Source organism: Sinocyclocheilus grahami, unplaced genomic scaffold (assembly GCF_001515645.1).
Source record: "Sinocyclocheilus grahami isolate Dianchi unplaced genomic scaffold, SAMN03320097.WGS_v1.1 scaffold92.1, whole genome shotgun sequence".
Lineage (NCBI taxonomy): Eukaryota > Metazoa > Chordata > Actinopteri > Cypriniformes > Cyprinidae > Sinocyclocheilus > Sinocyclocheilus grahami.
Genome location: NW_015505271.1, coordinates 203107 through 222612, shown reverse-complemented (window position 1 = coordinate 222612; position 19506 = coordinate 203107). Strand labels below are relative to the sequence as shown.

General features: G+C 36.0%; 1 protein-coding gene across 1 annotated transcript in view; it reads right to left on the bottom strand.

Moving 5' to 3' along the window:
* The window catches only part of LOC107587306 (zinc finger matrin-type protein 4-like), an 82826-nt gene that overhangs the window by 38731 nt on the left and 24589 nt on the right, over nucleotides 1-19506 (bottom strand). The window contains exon 3 of the mRNA XM_016275022.1: nucleotides 13726-13815. Coding sequence (XP_016130508.1) covers nucleotides 13726-13815 — 90 coding nt within the window. The remainder of the gene's footprint in view (nucleotides 1-13725; nucleotides 13816-19506) is intronic.

Genomic DNA, 19506 nt, shown 5'->3' with positions numbered 1-19506 from the left:
TGTTCTCTTGCCATAGCCGTGCCCTTTCACACCAGGCAGGGATTTGCAAGTCTGGCGGCGTGGACATCTCGTTCCCCTAGCGTTTTCCGACGCAGCTCGAGTTCCCGAAGGGGAACGTCCCAGGTTACGTATGTAACCATGGTTCCCCGAGGAAGTATACGCCGGAACGAGACGCTGCGTCGCAAGGCCATACTTCCGGCATCCCTACTAGAGCTTGCTTCACTCCTAAGAAGCTAGCGCCGGCGGCACCTCACGTGCTTTTAAAGCTTCCTGGTCATGACGTCACCCGCCGCGGACGTCTCGCCCATCGTTCGACTGATTACACATATGATTCAGAGCTTGATATCACTGAAGGCGTTCCCCTAGCATTTTCCGACGCAGCGTCTCGTTCCCTCGGGGAACCATGGTTACATACGTAACCTGGGACGTTTTGATGTATTTACGGAAGGAAATTTACAAAATATCTTCATGGAACATGATCTTTACTTAATATCCTAATGATTTTTGGCATCATTACAATGGGTTTTTTTTTGGCTATTGCTAAAATATATATACCCAAGTGACTTAAGACTGGATTTGTGGTCCAGGGTCACATTTCTGACAACTGCTGAGAATAAAATCATGGCAAAAACTACACTGTTGCCTTTTCTCTGATGGACTCAGAATATGCTGGTTAAAAGGGTTGGCTAATTCACTGCTGGCAAGAGATAAGAGAAAACAGAGAAAAAGGGCTGTGGCAGTGCAGGTGACATGCAAAAAGAATACATATTGTTCATTTACTTATATTATTGACACTCTAACTGCATTTCCATGAACTTATGTCAGAGACTGTATTGAGATCATATGACTCAAACGGAGTTAGGAGTTTGAAAGCTAAACTGAAATTGGTTTGTCTCATATTTTAGTGATTAATTTGTGCAATATTCTTGCATTTTGCATATTTCTGCAGTATCATATGAAGTCAAGTCAAAGAGACAAATGACTGCCTATTGCCCAACTAAGCAGCGACAGAACTGTTCGAGTCTGACAGGGTTCATCAGGGTTGTGATGGAATAATCAGGAGGCTGATAACCATCTGATTGGAACACAGAACCAACCTATGGTAAAGAGTTGCTGAATTTGTAACTGCTGTTCAAATACCAAGAAGAGAGAAGGAGATATGACTATGTACAGTACATAGAAGATCAGCGAGTCTCAAATGGAAAGATGCAGTGCATTCTTCTATGTATGTACAAACCTTGTGTTTTGTACTTTTATGTGAGAAAATACCTGTACATAAAACAAATATTTTATAAAAAATTGTAAGAATATCAAACTGCCAATAACTAATGACAAAAATAAAATATAACAGCTGTATGTAACCTGTTATATGCAAATAAATAATAATAAAAAATAGATGAAAATAATATATCAACTGTATATAATATTATAAAATGTAACAAATACACATTTATAAATACAAAAACAAATATAACAAAAATACAAAACTGCCACAAATAATTTGGCTTGGGAACAATGGTGTATTGGTGAAAATGTAAAATTAAATGCTTGACAAAATACACACCTCTATTTTAAAGGGGTCATGAACTGCCTTTTTTATTATTTTTTATTGTTCTCTGAGTTCCACTTAAAACGTTTTCAAGATTTTTACCTAGAAAAACTAATTAGAAGTAATAGGCTATTTTCTGACCCTTCTCATGTGCTTCAGCAAGAATTTGAATTACTTCCATCTGGTCGACGTTTTCGTATTCCGATGTCTAGATATAACCGTTATAAAAACTCTTTAGTTTCTTTGGCTACAAGGCTGTTAAACTCTGATTCAGGGGACACAACTATGTGATTGTTATTATTGATGTTGGTACTTTGTTGTGCAGTTTTACCTGTATTGCCCAAAACAAATTTCCCTCTCAAGGGACAAATAAAGTAAAGATTAAATTCTGTCCTGTTTTGAACCCCCTCATCAGAACGCTCTGTTTGAATAGGAGTGGCGGATTGTACTCGGAAGTAAACACCCACTGGTATGATTGGCTAACAGTTTTGTATGTTTAATGGCCTATATCCTTCATAGATGGATGCCGCTGTGATTTAGGTTAAAAACGCATAAATACTCAGAACATATCAAACAATCTGTAATAACAGACAAAGCAATAGTGACCACATAATAAAAACAGTTACTGTACTTCCACTTGTGTGGTGCGACATTACTGTCGGATCCAATATAGTAAGCACAGCATTGTCTTTTAGTTTCAATCTTTCTGAAAATCCTGCATCGAATTATGCTTTGTTTGAAAAATGAATCCATGGTCAAATTAAGTGAACAAATGACCAAGTTCTTACTGACACGGTCTGGAACTTCATTAATAATAAAGTTCATCCATCCACTCTTTCCTAACATTGGGATCAGAAGGAAGGCAATGCAGATTGTATTTTTCCACAAATTGGCACAGCACAGCATCTTGTTGTAAATGTGCACCTTCAGATGAAGATGCTTGTACCTTTCGCACCTTTCTTTCAAAAGCCATATGCATTTTATCTCTATTTTCTTTTTGTTAGGTTTTAGATCTGATATCTGATGCTTAAGCCTATGCACCTCTAAGGAAAGATATATATATATATGTGTGTGTGTGTGTGTGTGTGTGTGTGTGTGTGTTTGTGACAAATGAGGACATACATTTGTATAATGACATTACCCCATGTCCCCACTTTTCAACACGCTTATAAATAGCACAGAATGGAGTGTTTTGAAAATCTGAAATAGCACAAAGTTTCCTGTAACGGGTAGGTTTAGGGGTAGGGTTGGCAATGCAGATTTTATTTTTCCACAAATTTGCACTGCACAGCATCTTGTTGTAAATGTGCACCTTCAGATGAAGATGCTTGTACCTTTCGCACCTTTCTTTCAAAAGCCATATGCATTTTATCTCTATTTTCTTTTTGTTAGGTTTTAGATCTGATATCTGATGCTTAAGCCTATGCACCTCTAAGGAAAGATATATATATATGTGTGTGTGTGTGTGTGTGTGTGTTTGTGACAAATGAGGACATACATTTGTATAATGACATTACCCCATGTCCCCACTTTTCAAAACGCTTATAAATAGCACAGAATGGAGTGTTTTGAAAATCTGAAATAGCACAAAGTTTCCTGTAACGGGTAGGTTTAGGGGTAGGGTTGGTGTAGGGCAATAGAATATACGGTCTGTACAGTATAAAAACCATTACGCCTATGGGATGTCCCCACTTTTCACAAAAACAAACCTGTGTGTGTGTGTCTGTGTGTGTTACATAAAGCAGAGTACATTTTTGTGAACCATGAAAGATCTCAGTTCAGCGATGCTTTTGAAGCTTGCAGGCAGTAGTTGCTGGTGAAAGCGCTCTGGGTCTTTGCAGAGATTGCTTTAGTGTAAAACCTTTTGAGGATTAATTCTGTTTACACGGTATATATGGTTGTATGGCTGTGCAGCGTGGCTATTGCTTCATGGCTTCAGAATGCTCAAAACCAAATGTTACTAGCACAATGTGCTTTTAGCTGGAGTACATTTATGGATTATTCACTTACTGTATATTTGTATTGTTTACTAATTTCCTCCAGCAAGAATGAAAGTGTCCACTTTGTGACAGAACACAATAATAAAGGAAAAAAGGTCAGAGAACTCATGACTTAGTCTGGTCTGTGTCTCCATGTGAAGATGCTATGCCAACCATGGCAAGCACAGTGCTGTCAGTTCACATCTCATCAGTCAGGTTCCAACAGATACTTCAAAACCATCCCCATATTTGAAAGATACATTAGATCTTAGCTTTTAAAGACATGCAATATCATGTCAGCTCCACTATATTAAGGCTATCATTTTTTGGAAGATGGTTTCAAATCTGCATCACCCACAACAGCAAACACAGCTTAACATCTGAGTACTGGTTCTGACAAGGTTAAAGTTTAAATACCATGACAGAAGAAAACTGATTTACAGGTTTCATTTTCATTCACATGTCATGTGTAAGCTCAGCGGTACACAGGGTTGGGAGGGTTACTTTTAAAATGTATTCCGTTACAGTTACAAATTACTTAATCAAAAGAGTATTCAGTACCGTAATCCAAGTACCACAATATAAAAGTAATGTAATCTGATTACTTTTGGATTACTTCAAGTTACATATGTAAATAAAGTTAAAAAGCAATATCTAAGTACTTTTATTTAACTATGATTTAAAATTAAAACTAATAAAAACTATAGTAAAAACTAGGGCTGAACAATGGCTCTGTGTATTTAATGTGAAAGCCCGCATGTGATGGAGATTTACCGCTGATTACAGAACCGGCTTTCTGACAAGATGCGCATTAAATATCGCATGCGATTTATCGTGCAGCCCTAGTAAAAACTGAAACTATATTTGAAACTATTTAAAATCGTGTCTTGTTTCACCATCTAGATATTAAAGCCCATATGTATTTTTATATAAAAGGCTATGCAGACATTTAAGTATTACAGTTTTATTATTATTATAATTTTTTAGTTTCTTTAACATGTAGTAAAAATAAATATAGTTTATACACAACATTAAAAAATGTACACCATATACATATTAGTCTATTTTAAAATAAGCCTACATGTCGAAATGTATGTGAAATGCTATTATCTTTCTTTATTTCATTGACTGATCCGTGGTGTGGGGACTCTTGTGTTAATTTCTACATTTTACAGCTCATTTTCCGCTAGAAAACTTACACACAACTGCAGTCATGCACACCATGGAATTTTAAATCACTAACAAACACAAAATTTTAGCTAACATGAAGATTTGCATGCTAGTCGTACCTGCAAATGTTCAAGTTGTTTGATTAGCCTTTGTTAAAGCAAGAGTCTTCATGCACAGCTTACTCTGTACAACTATGTTATTTCCTTTATCCTTTTTGAAGACACAATAACTGAAATTTCCAGACATGAAAACGTTTTTCTCAGCAGGAAGCATCATAATTAACTGTAGCAGCATCTCATCCCGCGTTTGAGGAGAATAATTGTAGACGGGTGTTATTTGCACACGCACCAGCAGGTGGCTCACGTGAGTCAACATGTGTGTCAACAGAGCCAGGAACTACTGTATGATGAAGCGGCGCTACATATAGCGTTATTATGTAAACAAAATCCTGATATTAGTATTCCAACGTTTTACAAAATGTAACTGTAATCTGAATACTTTGTTTTTTGATGTAACTGTAACAGATTACAGTTACTAGATTTTTGTATCCGGATTACATAACACCATTACAAGTATACCGTTACTCCCCAACCCTGGCGGTACATCAGTATCTGCTTGTGAAGTCACACATCACCGTTTCTGTGCCCAAGCGCTCCATCAGAGCCCAAAACAAAACAACAAACACTGCTAATATACACTCACTTTCTGCTGTAGTATGGAAGAATCACGATCCTAATCGTTATCTTCATAGTGAAATCTCAGATTTCACCAGCTGTTCTAATACTCAGATAATGCACACCTCTAGTTTTTAAACGCTTAGCTTAAAGTTGTGCTATAAATGAATAGTACTCATAAACGTTAAGAATAGTACATATTCTTATTTGAAACAAAGTAAAGGCTTGAACCCAGATACAGTATTCATTACGTCATGATTTAACGAGCAGATAGAGCAGCGTTTTTTCAAAATAAAATGGTCTGTGGTCTGCAGAAAATTTTCTGGATTGTCAACAAAAATCTTTCCCAAAACTATGGCTAGTGATAAAGAGTCAAATCAGCAAGTGTTGATATTGTTAACTACTATTAAAATATTTTTTGTTAACTAAAATAAAACAGTACTAAATAGATATATTAGGTAAAAGAAAAATTAATACAAAAAAAATACAAAAGCACTTAACAAAACTTACAAAAATTACCAAAAAATTAATAAAAAAGAAAACTGAAAATACAAAAAAAGCTCATTCAAATTAAGAATAAAAATTATAGTATATAAATAGTTCTAAAATAACAACTCAAGAGATTCACCTTACAAATGGCAGAAAAAACAACCTAAACTGCATTACAGCGGCTGTTCTAATACTCAGATAATGCACACCTCTAGTTTTTAAACGCTTAGCTTAAAGTTGTGCTATAAATGAATAGTACTCAAACGTTAAGAATAGTACATATTCTTATTTGAAACAAAGTAAAGGCTTGAACCCAGAAACAGTATTCGTTACGTCATGACTTAACGAGCAGATAGAGCAGCGTTTTTTCAAAATAAAATGGTTTGTGGTCTGCTGAAAATTTTCTGGATTGTCAACAAAAATCTTTCCCAAAACTATGGCTAGTGATAAAGTCAAATCAGTGTCAAGTCAAGTGTTGATATTGTTAACTACTATTAAAATATTTTTTATTAACTAAAATAAAATAAAACTGTACTAAATAGATATATTAGGTAAAAGAAAAATTTATTTAAAAAAAATACAAAAGCACTTAACAAAACTTACAAAAATAACCAAAAATAAAATAAAAAAGAAAACTGAAAATACAAAAGTAAACGCAAAAAAATAATTAAAAAAATAAATATATATATATATACACACACACACATACATACAGGGGTTAAAGCAAAAAAAAAAAATCTTGAGCCTGAAATTTTTATCAGGGGGTTGCGGGGTCGGACACATTCACTGGGTTGTTTGGCAAACAAAAAAAAAGAACATTATTTGAAAATGATTTTCCTTGAAACTAACTAGTAAAGTATCTGCCATTGCCATTAGCCCTTGACAGGCTCAGACAACAGATTACGGTGGAATATTTGAAACAGCAATACCAAGAATGTTTACTCACTACAATATGGTGCAAACACATGTAACATTTAGGATGCTTTCGATATCAAGTTTTGCTGGTTAGCTTTGCCTTGACAGGGTACAAGATGACCTACAATCTAAAACATGAAATTTCTGAAATTGTTTTGTTCAAAAGAAATAATGGTAAATTAAATACTAGGAAATTAATATAAAATAGGAAATATACAAAGACAGTTTACTACAGGAAACTACCGTTCAGTGTAAATAACAACAACAAAACATTAAAATGGTCCAAGAACTGGTAACTCTTGTTCGGGGTTCGTACAGACACTGAAAAATAAAATTTCCAGGATGTTCAAGGACTTGCACTACTTTTTTGGTTTTCAAGGACTAAAATCAGATCTGATAAATAAAGTGCAACATGTACAGAGAATGCAATGACAATGCAATGGCAAATTTAACATTTGAAAGGATACTATGGCAAAGTTATCGCTTTCCTTTTTTACTTTTTTTTTCATGAATATATGATTGACCTGAAGAATGAAAGCTATGTCATACACTTGGAAAATTATGAGCTTTATCACGCTCATACACACTAGGGGTGTGACAATACACTTAGCTCACAAGGTGAGACAAAATGCAGATACTTGGTTCACTAGAACGAGACAATGTTTTAATACTTTAAGAAATTTTCAAATGACAAAATATTTGTCTTTTAAGCACAAAAAGTAAAACAATGCAGTTGTATTTTGAAATGTTTTAACTAATCTAGGGCTTAACTAATGATTATTTTGCTAATCAAGAAGTCTACTGATTATTTTGACAAGGGAGTAATCTGATGTTTTTTTAGTAATACAAATAGAACTATGTGAAAAACAAACTTTAATATGACTATATTTATATATAAAGTAACAATGAGGCAATAATAATTGGCCTCAAATAAAGTATCAAAACCAAGTAAATGGTTTTATTGAACAACACTGTCACACTGACACTGTTAAATACATGTAAATGTAATATGCCTATATTATAACAAATACCTGCAGATGGCGCCAACGGCCTGGTGATGTTTCATGTATTTCAACGACGTTTAAATCCATTTAATTTTAATATTTGGCCACATGCAAAGTCAGAAACTTATTTTGAAATCACGACGTACCATACATCGCATATTTAGAAATATGTTGATGTATTCTCCTGCGTTGGCATAGGTTTAAATGATTTACATTATAAATCAAGTGAGTTTTCTCAGATGAACGTTAAGCAACCCAAACTCACTGCATATGCAGAGGAAGAGTTTAGCCCCTTTTACACATACAGTCTTTACTGGTAAATTACCGTTAAGAGATCATGTGTGAACAGGACCTTTTCAAAAATACAGGTAAATGCATTCTGGCAATCATATCGTTCTTATGGAGATGACATGATTACTCTGAGCTGTTTACAAAGCTCTGCTGCTTTTTTAATAGCTTTTCTATGTAAATATGACGCTAGATGGAAATCTTTGACCATTGCGCCTCGCAGCTTTTTCAATGTGTTCTTTCAGGCTTCTTTTCCATTCATCATCTGCAATTGGATACTATTATGCGCGTCTTGTGTTTATAAGAGCAAAAATGTCTGATTGGCTAGTAATGTTAGTTTGGTTGAGAGTGAAAGCGAACTCATGAACTCGAACGTGATATCAACAATTGTTTTTAAATGTAGGACGACTATCTTTTTTTCCCCGTTGGCAATAATGTATGAAGGCAGCAGCTGAGCAGGTTTTAACAAAGCTTTATCTGTGCATACATCCCAATAGTTCTGCTGATACCCAAGAAAGAAACATAAACTGAACTGTAAATATAAAGAGAAAACTGCTGTATCACTCTCAGGCTGTCTGGACATTCCACACACAGTCACTGATCTGTCATTAACTGAGTGAAACAAAGACTAGAACAAAAGTTGAGGATCCAGGCTCGAGTTCCAGCCCACTTTCTTCTCTCTTCTTTCGTTCTGGTCCTCCACACACTCTCCATCTGCCCAGCTCTCCCCTGGAAACACAAGCCCCAGCAGGGGTTGATTTAATCACCGCTAATTAAATAGGAGTAAGTATCCGAAGGGCTATTCGATCAGTGCAGAAGTTGTCCCAGGCCGCTAATTGTATCCTCTGCCACAGCCCTTGCATTGAGTTACAGTGCTGGAGACTTGGGGAGAGATTTTTAAAGTGTCCTCAGGGGACCATGTAGCTATTAGTAGCTGCCGCAGACAGCTGATTTGTGTTAAGCAGATGGATGTGACTAGTGATCTCGTGTACGATCTGCTGCCACTTTATTAGGTGTTGAGAGAGCAGAGGACAACTTGTTAGAAATTGGCTGCTTACTGACTCTTAATGCAGGTGAATTTTACTTCTCCATTGGTCAATGGCCAGTTTACTCTTACACAACCCTATGCTCTGGGGAAACAGAGAGGGAAAAATGAATCTAAAGAAAATGCAAGCAGCACATGTGTGTAGCACTGACTGACAGGTACAGTTGGACTAGTTGACAACATAATAAAATTACTTACTTTTAATTATTAACATTTCAACATTCCCCTTAACATTTAAACTGTTGTAAAAGTGTAGCTTTTGCATGTGTGTGTGTGTGTGTGTGTGTTTAAGAATGGCTTGAAAAAAAATGTTCACACAACATTGTAATGTTGAAAATAAGGTTTTGTCTAAATGTCTAAAGGTAATGTATAATGTAATTATAATGTATAAAGTAATCTATAATGTCTAAGGTTTTTCTGATGAAGTAAAATTTCCGGCACAAAACTTTCAGTTGTTTTATTTTCTTGCTGAGGAGCCAAAAACATTACAACAGCATTCACACAACAGTAGCCATGTAGAGTTCATTGATCTATAAATATCAGAAAGAGCTATGTAGTGGAAAAATAATTGCTTTCAGTTCCACTCCCTCGGTCCTACTGTGAAAAGTGCTGATTTTGACTGAACGCTTCCTGACTTAGTTTTTCTCTATCACGTTTATAGGTTAATGACAGAGAAAGGGTAATCACAAAATTCCACATCTTGCACTAATTTTATATTGATTTTCAGAAGTACATTAACTGATAAGTGATAAGAGAGTGTAAGAGGATTATCTCAATATTTAAGTGGGAAAACTTACCCTAAACATTCAAATTTAATTAATTCAAACTAAAGGCTTAAATGAACAGTTCTCTCTCCCCCTCTCCCCACAAAAAATAAATAAATAAATAAAAAGTGGAAACAGGATGCACCTGAGCTCAATTTGAGTGTCATGGCAAAGGCTGTGAATACTTCTGTACAATTTGCAAAGATTTCAAACAAACTTCTTTCACGTTGTCATTATGGGGTATTGTTTGTAGAATTTTGAGGAAAATAATGAATTTAATCCATTTTGGAATAAGGCTGCAACTTAAAGGGGTCATATGATGCGACAAAATGTGGAAAACGTGAAGCACTGTGAATACTTTCCGGAAGCACAGTATATACATACTTTCATATATATTTTGAAACATTGTTACAAAATAGGAATTTCATTTGTTAAAAAGCAAAAAATCTACAGGTCTGAAATAGGCTTGTTGCGATAGACGGTGTTGACGGTGATACTGGTGTTAAGCCGCAACACCGGTTACCTCACTTGCCGACCGCGGCACCGACCTCCACCGTCGTTTTGATTTTTTTATAGTAATAAAACTAATTTAGTTCAGTAAAAGAACAGACACTACAATTAAAAACTGAACACGGCTGCTCAATGCAGCATGCCGAAGGACAGTTGCATCACAGATGATTTAATTTCTCCAGTGAGGAGAGTGAGTCGAGCTGACTGACAAGAAGAGTAGGGTGAGACAGACAAGACGATCGCGGATGATTTAGTTTAGAAACGAGATGCAAAAGCGCCTGTTTGGCAATATTTTGGATTTTGAAAAGTCTGTTGACTTTTGCCGTTTATGGCAAGGTGATTTTGGAAGTTTTTTTTTAAATTTGGATTTTTAAAAGTCTGTTGACTTTTGCCGTTTATGGCAAGGTGATTTTGGAAGTTTTTTTTTAAACATTCGTTTCTTATTTAATTTGGTTCCACATTGTTTGCTGATTTTTACTTTATTTAAATGGTGTCATTTATTTATTTTATTTGACATTTGTTTTGCTAATAAACATTCTATGTTTCTTATTTATTTGGTTATATATTATACATGTTTACTTATTTCCAGTTTTGTATACCTATTAAACTTCATTTAAGTTATTTGTTATTTTATATTAGGCATAGCTTGCCCTATAGCATGGTGTATTTTTATTTGTTTTGTTAATAAAAGTTCTATGTTTTATATATAGACTAAAGTGAGTTTGACGTTGTATTTTGTTGTTGCATTCAAGCAATTGACGCCGAACTGCCGCTAATTCAAAAGTCAAAGTAAAATGCGCACAGTGCTTTTAAGCTATTTAAAAGCGAAAGAAAAGCGAGGAAAAGAGGGAAAATTCAAACAAACTAAAAACGAACAATTGCTTTACTCCGAATTGCCGCTATTTTAAAGTGAAAGTAAAATGGGCACACCGCTTTTACAAGCTATTTAAAAGCGAAGGAAACCGAGGAAAAGAGGGAACGCCCTGCCCCCGCGGTGATACTGGTATTACCGGTGTTGTCATACGTCGATTAACCGGTGGGAAAATGTCCTCACCGTCACAACCCTAGTCTGAAAGCGCCCTAACTTGTCTCTTAAATGTAGCCACTTTTATTTTCATACTGTCTTTCTCACCTTTCTGAAAAAATGCCAGTTTTGGCCTATGATCTGTACTCATTGACAAGACATGTCCATATTTCTACCTCATTAACATCACTTTCAGTGGGTAATGGCTAATTAAAATTTGCTGTCCAACTTCCACAAAGTCTAGTTTGTCTGCAGAGCCTATTGACAGATGACACATGGACACATAGCGATCGATGACTATTTGAATGTCTGTTCATTGCTACTATCGATGTGATACAAGCTAAGTGTTAAAGTTCAGTCGAAGAACTCAGAAGCAGCACATAGTCTTTTGAAATCTGGCCACTGAAGGTGGCGGTTCCCTACACAATAATCGTATACTAATCAACTTCATTACTGCAATTCTCTGCCAGTGTCCTCACCTCAACAGCTTGTCTAATGATGTATACAATTACTCTGACCATACAGAATATCAATAAAACATACACAGTGCTCAATATCATTTAATTCTAACCATATCCCATAGCCGATGGCTATGATTTCGCATCCTCTGACTCTCACATAAACATTTAGATGTGCATTTGGTCTCCTGCGGTGTGAGCTTTGTTGGTCTGTTTGGAAACTGTCTAAAGAACATGTAACATCTGCAAAAACCACAAGCATCATAGACTTTCTCTGCCCAGCCGAGAGCGCAAAAAGGCAGATCCCAGCAACATTCACACAACCTTATGTTTGTGAACCCCTCTCGTTGTGTGAAGAGCCCATCAAACACGGCCATAAAGCAGAAGCCTACTTTATCCTACTGAGAGAAGCAGAGCAGACAGACTATCATCTCAGTGAGACTCATCTCAGAAGATGGCTGAAGTTCAGAAATTAGTTAGACTTTCTTGAACTTTCTTGTTTATTTCTTGAATTTAATTGGCCTTCGTTTAAAACCTGCTCCATTCTCAAACCCAAGCTTGAATGCACACAAGATCACCTATTAACTGAGTGTAATAGGTGAAAAGTGACAATGCAGTACAAAACCAGGTGGATCAAAACATTTCACACACATCAAGCTGCTGTCTCCTTGTGATGAAATGTTGGACTCACATACTACAACCCTTGATTCACCTCTACAATCATCCTTAAATAGGGCACCAGTCACTCTTAAGTATTCACTTAAACACTAACAAACATACTGTAAAGCAGGTTTGCCAACCTGGGGTTGCCAGAGCTCTTCCAGGGGTCTGCAATACACTTGATTTTAGGGGAACTAGTTAGGATTTCACTCTTAAACACAATCAAATAATCCCAGCTATAAACAAATAAAAGTCCACGCAACAAAAGTTACTTTAGATGATAAAGAGGTGTTTCTGTGTAAAGACAGTGTCAGACAGGTGTCTTTTGACATGTCTTGCTGTTTTTTTTAGCATCTTCTGCAATGAACGACACATTTTCATTCCATTGTACTCCAGCTATGTATTTGTAAATGCAAGAACGCATCCTACATGAACATCCCCTTGATCAAAATAAAAAATCTCTGCTAAATACCACCTAGAATACAAATCCTGTCATACAGAAACTATAGTGCACACTGATATTCTATAGCAATCACTAATATCACACTACATACAGTGGGGCAAAAAAGTATTTAGTCAGCCACCAATTGTGCAAGTTCTCCCACTTAAAAAGATGAGAGAGGCCTGTAATTTTCATCATAGGTATACCTCAACTATGAGAGACAAAATGAGAAAAAAAAATCCAGAAAATCACATTGTAGGATTTTTAAAGAATTAATTGGTAAATTCCTCAGTAAAATAAGTATTTGGTCACCTACAAACAAGCAAGAGTTCTGGCTCTCACAGACCTGTAACTTCTTATTTAAGAGGCTCCTCTGTCCTCCACTCATTACCTGTCGCAGGAATTGTGATACATTAATAACTGCCAAACTGTCCATGGATGCAGGTTTCTTATTTGTAATTCTAATTTATTTACTATGATTTCAAAAGAAATTTGCATCATACCTACACAAATTCTGGCTATTAAATTAATTGTTTACATAAAATGAAGTGCTTTTTAACGGTTGGGGTTCATGAAGCATATTATTATGAAAAAGATTGGCTATGGAGAGCAATGGCTAGAAAAGCTCATTAAAAGAAAAAACAATCACCATGTTGATCTTTTCAAAGAATGTTACAGAGCAAGTAATTTATGAACTCAATATAGAGGTGTCATTTGTGAAAAAAATAAAAAGAATAGGATGAGATATACTCACGTCATCTGTTCTGAGCTTCTTAGCCGGACATCCCCCGTCTACTGGATGCAACATATAATACAGACGAACTTTGTTTGCATGTTTCCGGCTCTGAAAAAGATGAATGGGGAGGAAATAAATTATTATTTAAATGTGTTTATTATTCTTAACAATCAGATTATTCTACAATCAGAGTATTATAAGAGAATAAGACGGCTGTAATAAATCAAAGTGAAAGATCAGTACCATTAGCCTTATACAGTATGTTTTTACATCTTATGGTTTGTCTATTTACTGTAAGTTTACAATCCTGGGACAGACTAGAAAATCTATTAAGTGTGAAGAAAAAGTATTTTAAAAAAATTACCAAAGAAAGATGAGCACTGGAGCAGGGACTGAGTGAGAAGCGAATGGCAGTGCCCATCTCATGGACAGGCCAATAAATAATTACTCTGGAGCCACAAATCACAAACCCATCAATTACTTGGGTTTGGCGGCACAGCTTTCAGAGAGTGGGCCAAATCAATTCACCGCTCAGTTTACCTGAAAATTATGTTGTTTGACAAGAGGGTAATTGAACTTCATCCTCAACACAAAGGAAAGAGGCAAAGTGTGGAAATGAAGGACAGATAGTGGAACTGGAATAATATGCATTGAAAGCCACTCATTTCCTCTTGAAGAAGTGAAAGATTTTCTGTCTGCTTTTCTTAGACGCTCAAAAAAAAAAAAGACATTCACCTGGATGAAACAGAGCTGACTGACTACAGATGAATGTGGTTCAAAAATACGATCTGTCACCTTGTGTTTGACGATTGCCAGAGAAAATCTTATTAGCCTGGTCCTCCTATTTCTCCCCTCAAGAGAGTAAATATGAAATGAGACAGAGAGAGATCGAAAGGGACAGATGAATCTCAAGTTTTACTGAGAATGCTGCTGCTTCAGCACCTGGAGAGCGTGCAAATAGAAACATATTTCTCTTCAACCTCTTCAGCAACAATTCTATCCATAATTTCGCAGTTTCCTAGAACACCAGCATGCAATAGATATGCAAATTTGTCTGTATCCATTCCTGTCTGTCAGTGTTGTAATAGTCAGGTGCTATAAACTGATTTTCTCTAAATAAATAAATAAATAAAAGAGATTTATTCATTTAAATCATACCAACCTCCACATTTTTTAACTGTAATATTTAATAAAAAAATAGCATTATATTATTGTCAGGCCAAGCACTTTAATATCAAATTTGCACAAATACATATTATAAATGCTTGTGTGTTTATCATGTTGGAGATAAACTGTTAACCCCAAATAAATCGTCAGATGTGATCACAATTCATTTGTTTAATTATAAATAAATAAGCACTCCACAGCCACATTCCTCAGCAACAAACAGTGGGCTTGTTTTTGAAGAAATTACACTTGTGGACTAATCTGACCCGAAGTGGTATGGTAGGGTATGGTAATTACATGGAGGTAGACAAAACTAGTCTCAAAGGGTGAAGTAAACTCAGATTGGGGTTGAACTGTCACAGCGATAGATTTAGAGGGCCACAATTTAGCTTTAAGCACAAAAAGCACATGATGTTCCAAACCCCACTGTCATTTGGCCAGAGGAAAACATCAAGCTCTACTCATGGGTAAGCACAGGGGGGAAATAACTGGCAAATGGAGAAAGCTTTCAAGACTCATTACTGTAAAAGGACCCACACTCCAGTGGTAAAGGACTGTTTGCTGAGACATGTCTCCTTCAGGGTTTACTTTACTTTCTTATCAAAAATGAGTTAAAGAGTAGATGACCCTGTCAATACTGAGGGAAGGATTCCTGCATGCAAGTTTATTCACTTGAACCAGACTCAATTTTACCTAACATCATTTTATCTTTGCTCAAACATATGTATAGTTGATTGATGCTGATACCCATGTTGCTAATTTACCTTTTTAAACAAGTAGTGTAATTGTTGGAGAGTATGCTCTTTTTCCTGAAGGGCTTCATCAAGGAAAAAGCAGACTGCCACCTTTAGAGATAACAGCAGCATGTGTGCCATAAGTGTGCCATAAGGTGCGTACAAATTAAAACCAGTCAAAGACTGGCAGCAACCGAGTTCAATTTAGTTTTATAGCGTTTCAATCGGACAACATAATTCAAAGGAAAAATGGTTTATAAGGAAAAGCCTAATTTATTCAATATATTAAATCCTGCTCATGCTGTGAGCTGCTCATATGTTGTTCTGGGGTTTTGTCAATACTGGTTTATTGTGAGTTTGGCAAGTTTTGACTCCTAGAACTAACCAGTGAGATAATGATTATGCACATTTCTATGAAATAGTTTTAAGAGAGAACAAAATCAAATCGGCCATTCAAATACAAATGCCTATAAATGATTCTTCTAATGATATAGCAAGATATTTAAAAAAATAAAAATAAAAATCAAACAGATGGTGCTGAAAAAATATATTTTCAGCTACAAATTTTAATTAGTCATCTGCATCAAGTAAACTGGGTTATTAACATGCCACAGATCCACTGCATATTCTATTCCAAAGCACTATATGCATCCTCACTATTTGGCCTCTGGTTGCTTAGTCACTAGAACATGTTCAGACCCAGTTTTGGGAACAGGAAGACTATCACAGAATGCCAGGAAACTGAGTGGGATTTTAGATTCATGCCAAAACCTTTTTGTCGAAAATATCCCAGCACCGCTATGAACTTTAAGTACAACTGAAAAAAATGCCTTGAATGGGCAGACTAAATGCTATTAGTATGAATACAAGACAAACCAAATACTTTACTGGTAGTAAAAATCCTGAGCATCAAACGGTAAGACTTGACTTGACGTTCTGAAAACGTGGTGCATTGTGAATCTAAATGGGGATCAAAGTGTGGAAAAGTGAGTTCATTAGCAATCAGTCTTTGTCTTGGGTATGAAAGACTTTCTGTTAGACCCAAGGACTCTTCACATGATATGTTTTCATGTTTTTTCTGACAGGCCCTCATCCATATTTCATCAGAGCATCACAAGCCTTTGTTCTGTCCATTAACTCCATCTTCTTCCAATTTGTTTGCCACTCCTCCCCACTTCTAAGAGCTAAAGAAAGTATCAGTAGAGACAATGAAGAATTATGCTACGGCTTCAGTTCTGCCAGATAATCTGTAAGATCCTCAAAGCATAAAAATCCCCTGCAGCAAGATTTAAAACCATCTATTGCCTTCCTCAATGAATGTATTATGCTTTGTGTCTTCAATACGGTGTTATGTTAACTGGTTAGGAATTTCATGGCAATTAAAAATAAGAACAAAAAAATCTTTACACTCATAAGAAAAAAAAAAGAACATTATCAAAGGTTAAATGCAACATTTTGTGTATTTTGTGTGACGTTTTTACTCTTTATTTCAATATATGCCCAAGATCTCACTAAAGCCATTTTGTCTTCACATTGCAAGCAGTGAATCCCTCACTGTTATGGCTGGTTTAACCTGACAAAATAAGCATTAAAACACTGGACAATGTAACTGCATAACCTCTGAAAAATGCATTAAAAAACTACTAATAAAATTATCTAGACATCCTTTATATAACTGCCTTTGCTCTTAACTATGAAAGAAAATTGTCAAATCAGCAGACAATGATTAATTATACTGTAGCTGTGCAATATGAGCTACTCCACAAATTATGACTAACTTTAAAGAAATACAATTACTGGTGCCTTTTTCATTTGAAAAACAAATTTGATGTTGCATTTGAAAGACACGCTGGGATGAGAACCCAAAGATCTGGCCTCATGCATCCCAATTTTATTCTCACTTGTTAGCACTATCTTAGGAAGCGTCTTGCAGAGAAATTATTTCTTCTCTTTATATGACTCTAATGGCTGTTAGGCCAACAAGAACATCCTGATTTAGTCAACTGTAACTAATTGAGGAAGCCAAATTTAGAGCCATATTTAAAGACATTACTGATCCTCACTTAGATAATAACACTAGATGTGTTTAATAGAGCTTCGTGATTCAAAGTCATACTTTCACAGCTCAGCGACAAGTTTAGCTCACAATACAAGATTCTCATGCATGTGTAAAGCAGCCAATATCCTATAGCATGAGGGCATTTAACCTATGACATTTTGTCTGGCTGATTTGTTTGTTTGTTTTGGATCACACTTACTCTAGTTGTGTGGAAATTGGTTTCCACCAGAACAATGACAAAAAGTCTAAAATAAGAAATAACATCACATTGCATGATATAAAGCCACATTTTGGGATATTAAAATATTTTTTACAATATCACTATTTTTTTCCCCCGTGTAGCAGGAGGAGGCTTACAGGCTTATTTATACAGTCATAATTAATATACAGTATACTGTTCAAAGGTTTGGTAAGATTTTTTAAATGTTTTTGAAAGAGGTCTCTTTATGCTGACCAGCCTGCATTTGATTGAAAATACAGTAAAAACAGAAACATTTTAAAATATGATTTAATATGTATTATTATCATTTAAAACAGGGGTGTCAAACTCAGTTCCTGGAGGGCCACAGCCCTGCACAGCTGAGATGCAACCCTAATTAAACACACCTGATCCAGCTAATCAAGACATTAAGGCTTATTTGAAAACTACGTGGTATGTGTGTTGGAGTAGGGTTGGAACTAAACTATGTAGGGATGTGGCCCTCCAGGAACTGAGTTTGACACCCCTGATTTAAAATAACTGTTTTCTGTTTTAATATTTTTCAAAATGTAAGTTATTTCTGTGACTGCAAAGCTGAATTTTCAGCAGCCATTACTCCAGTCTTCAGTGTCACATGATCCTACAGAAATCATTCTAATATGCTGATTGGGTGCTCAAGATAATGTTTTTATTATCAATGTTGAAAACAGATGTGCTGCTAAATATTATTGTGAAAACACTGATACATTTTTCTTGCTCTTGTGCCATTCCCCCCAGAATTCTGAATCAAAAGTTCAAAAGAACAGCATTTATATAATAAATAAAAATCTTTTGTAACATTATAAATGTGCCACTTTTGATCCATATAATGCATTTTAACTGAATAAAAGTCTTTCTTTCAATAAAATAGTACTGATTTTTGAATGGTATATACACACAACATTCAAAAATCTGATTTAAAAGATCACAGAAAAACATTCTTAAACATACAAAAAATTACAGTCAATTATTCACTCTTACAATTTTTCCCCATTTTCTGTCCTAATTTTACTGGAAAATTGACACTAATTCTGCAGAATGTATTAAACATGGTAAAATGAGTTTAAAAAGAAATTAAGTTAAACACTGACATTGTCATGACAATTTGCATAGGTCTAGTTCCCTTTCAGTCGGTCACTCTCGACGTCACGTCGGATGAGGTCCTGTCCGAGCTCCTGGGTGCTGGCGCTCGTGGCGCCTCGCTGGCGGATGTCTGTAGAGCTGCGGGCTGGACGACCCCTAACACGTTCGCTAGATTCTATAGCCTTCGTGTGGAGCCTCCTGTGTTCTCACCTCAAACGAGTAGAAGCACTGAGAGGCCCCGGCTTCTGGGCCGGCTTGCTAAAACCACTCCAGAGAGTCCATGTAGTAGACCCTGTTGAGCTCCTCCGTCCCCTCGGCAGCCAGACGTGGCGGAGCGTCCGGTGCCAGGCCTTCACTCGTTGAATCTTCGAGAACCGGTAGATGGCTGGGTTCCATATGTAAGACCTAAGTGGATCCCATATGTGTAAAGTCCACGGTATAGCCTCGAGCCCGTGTTTCCCCGGCAGACTTCTGCCATTCCAAGAGGGTTACAATCACCTCCATTCTTCCATATGCAC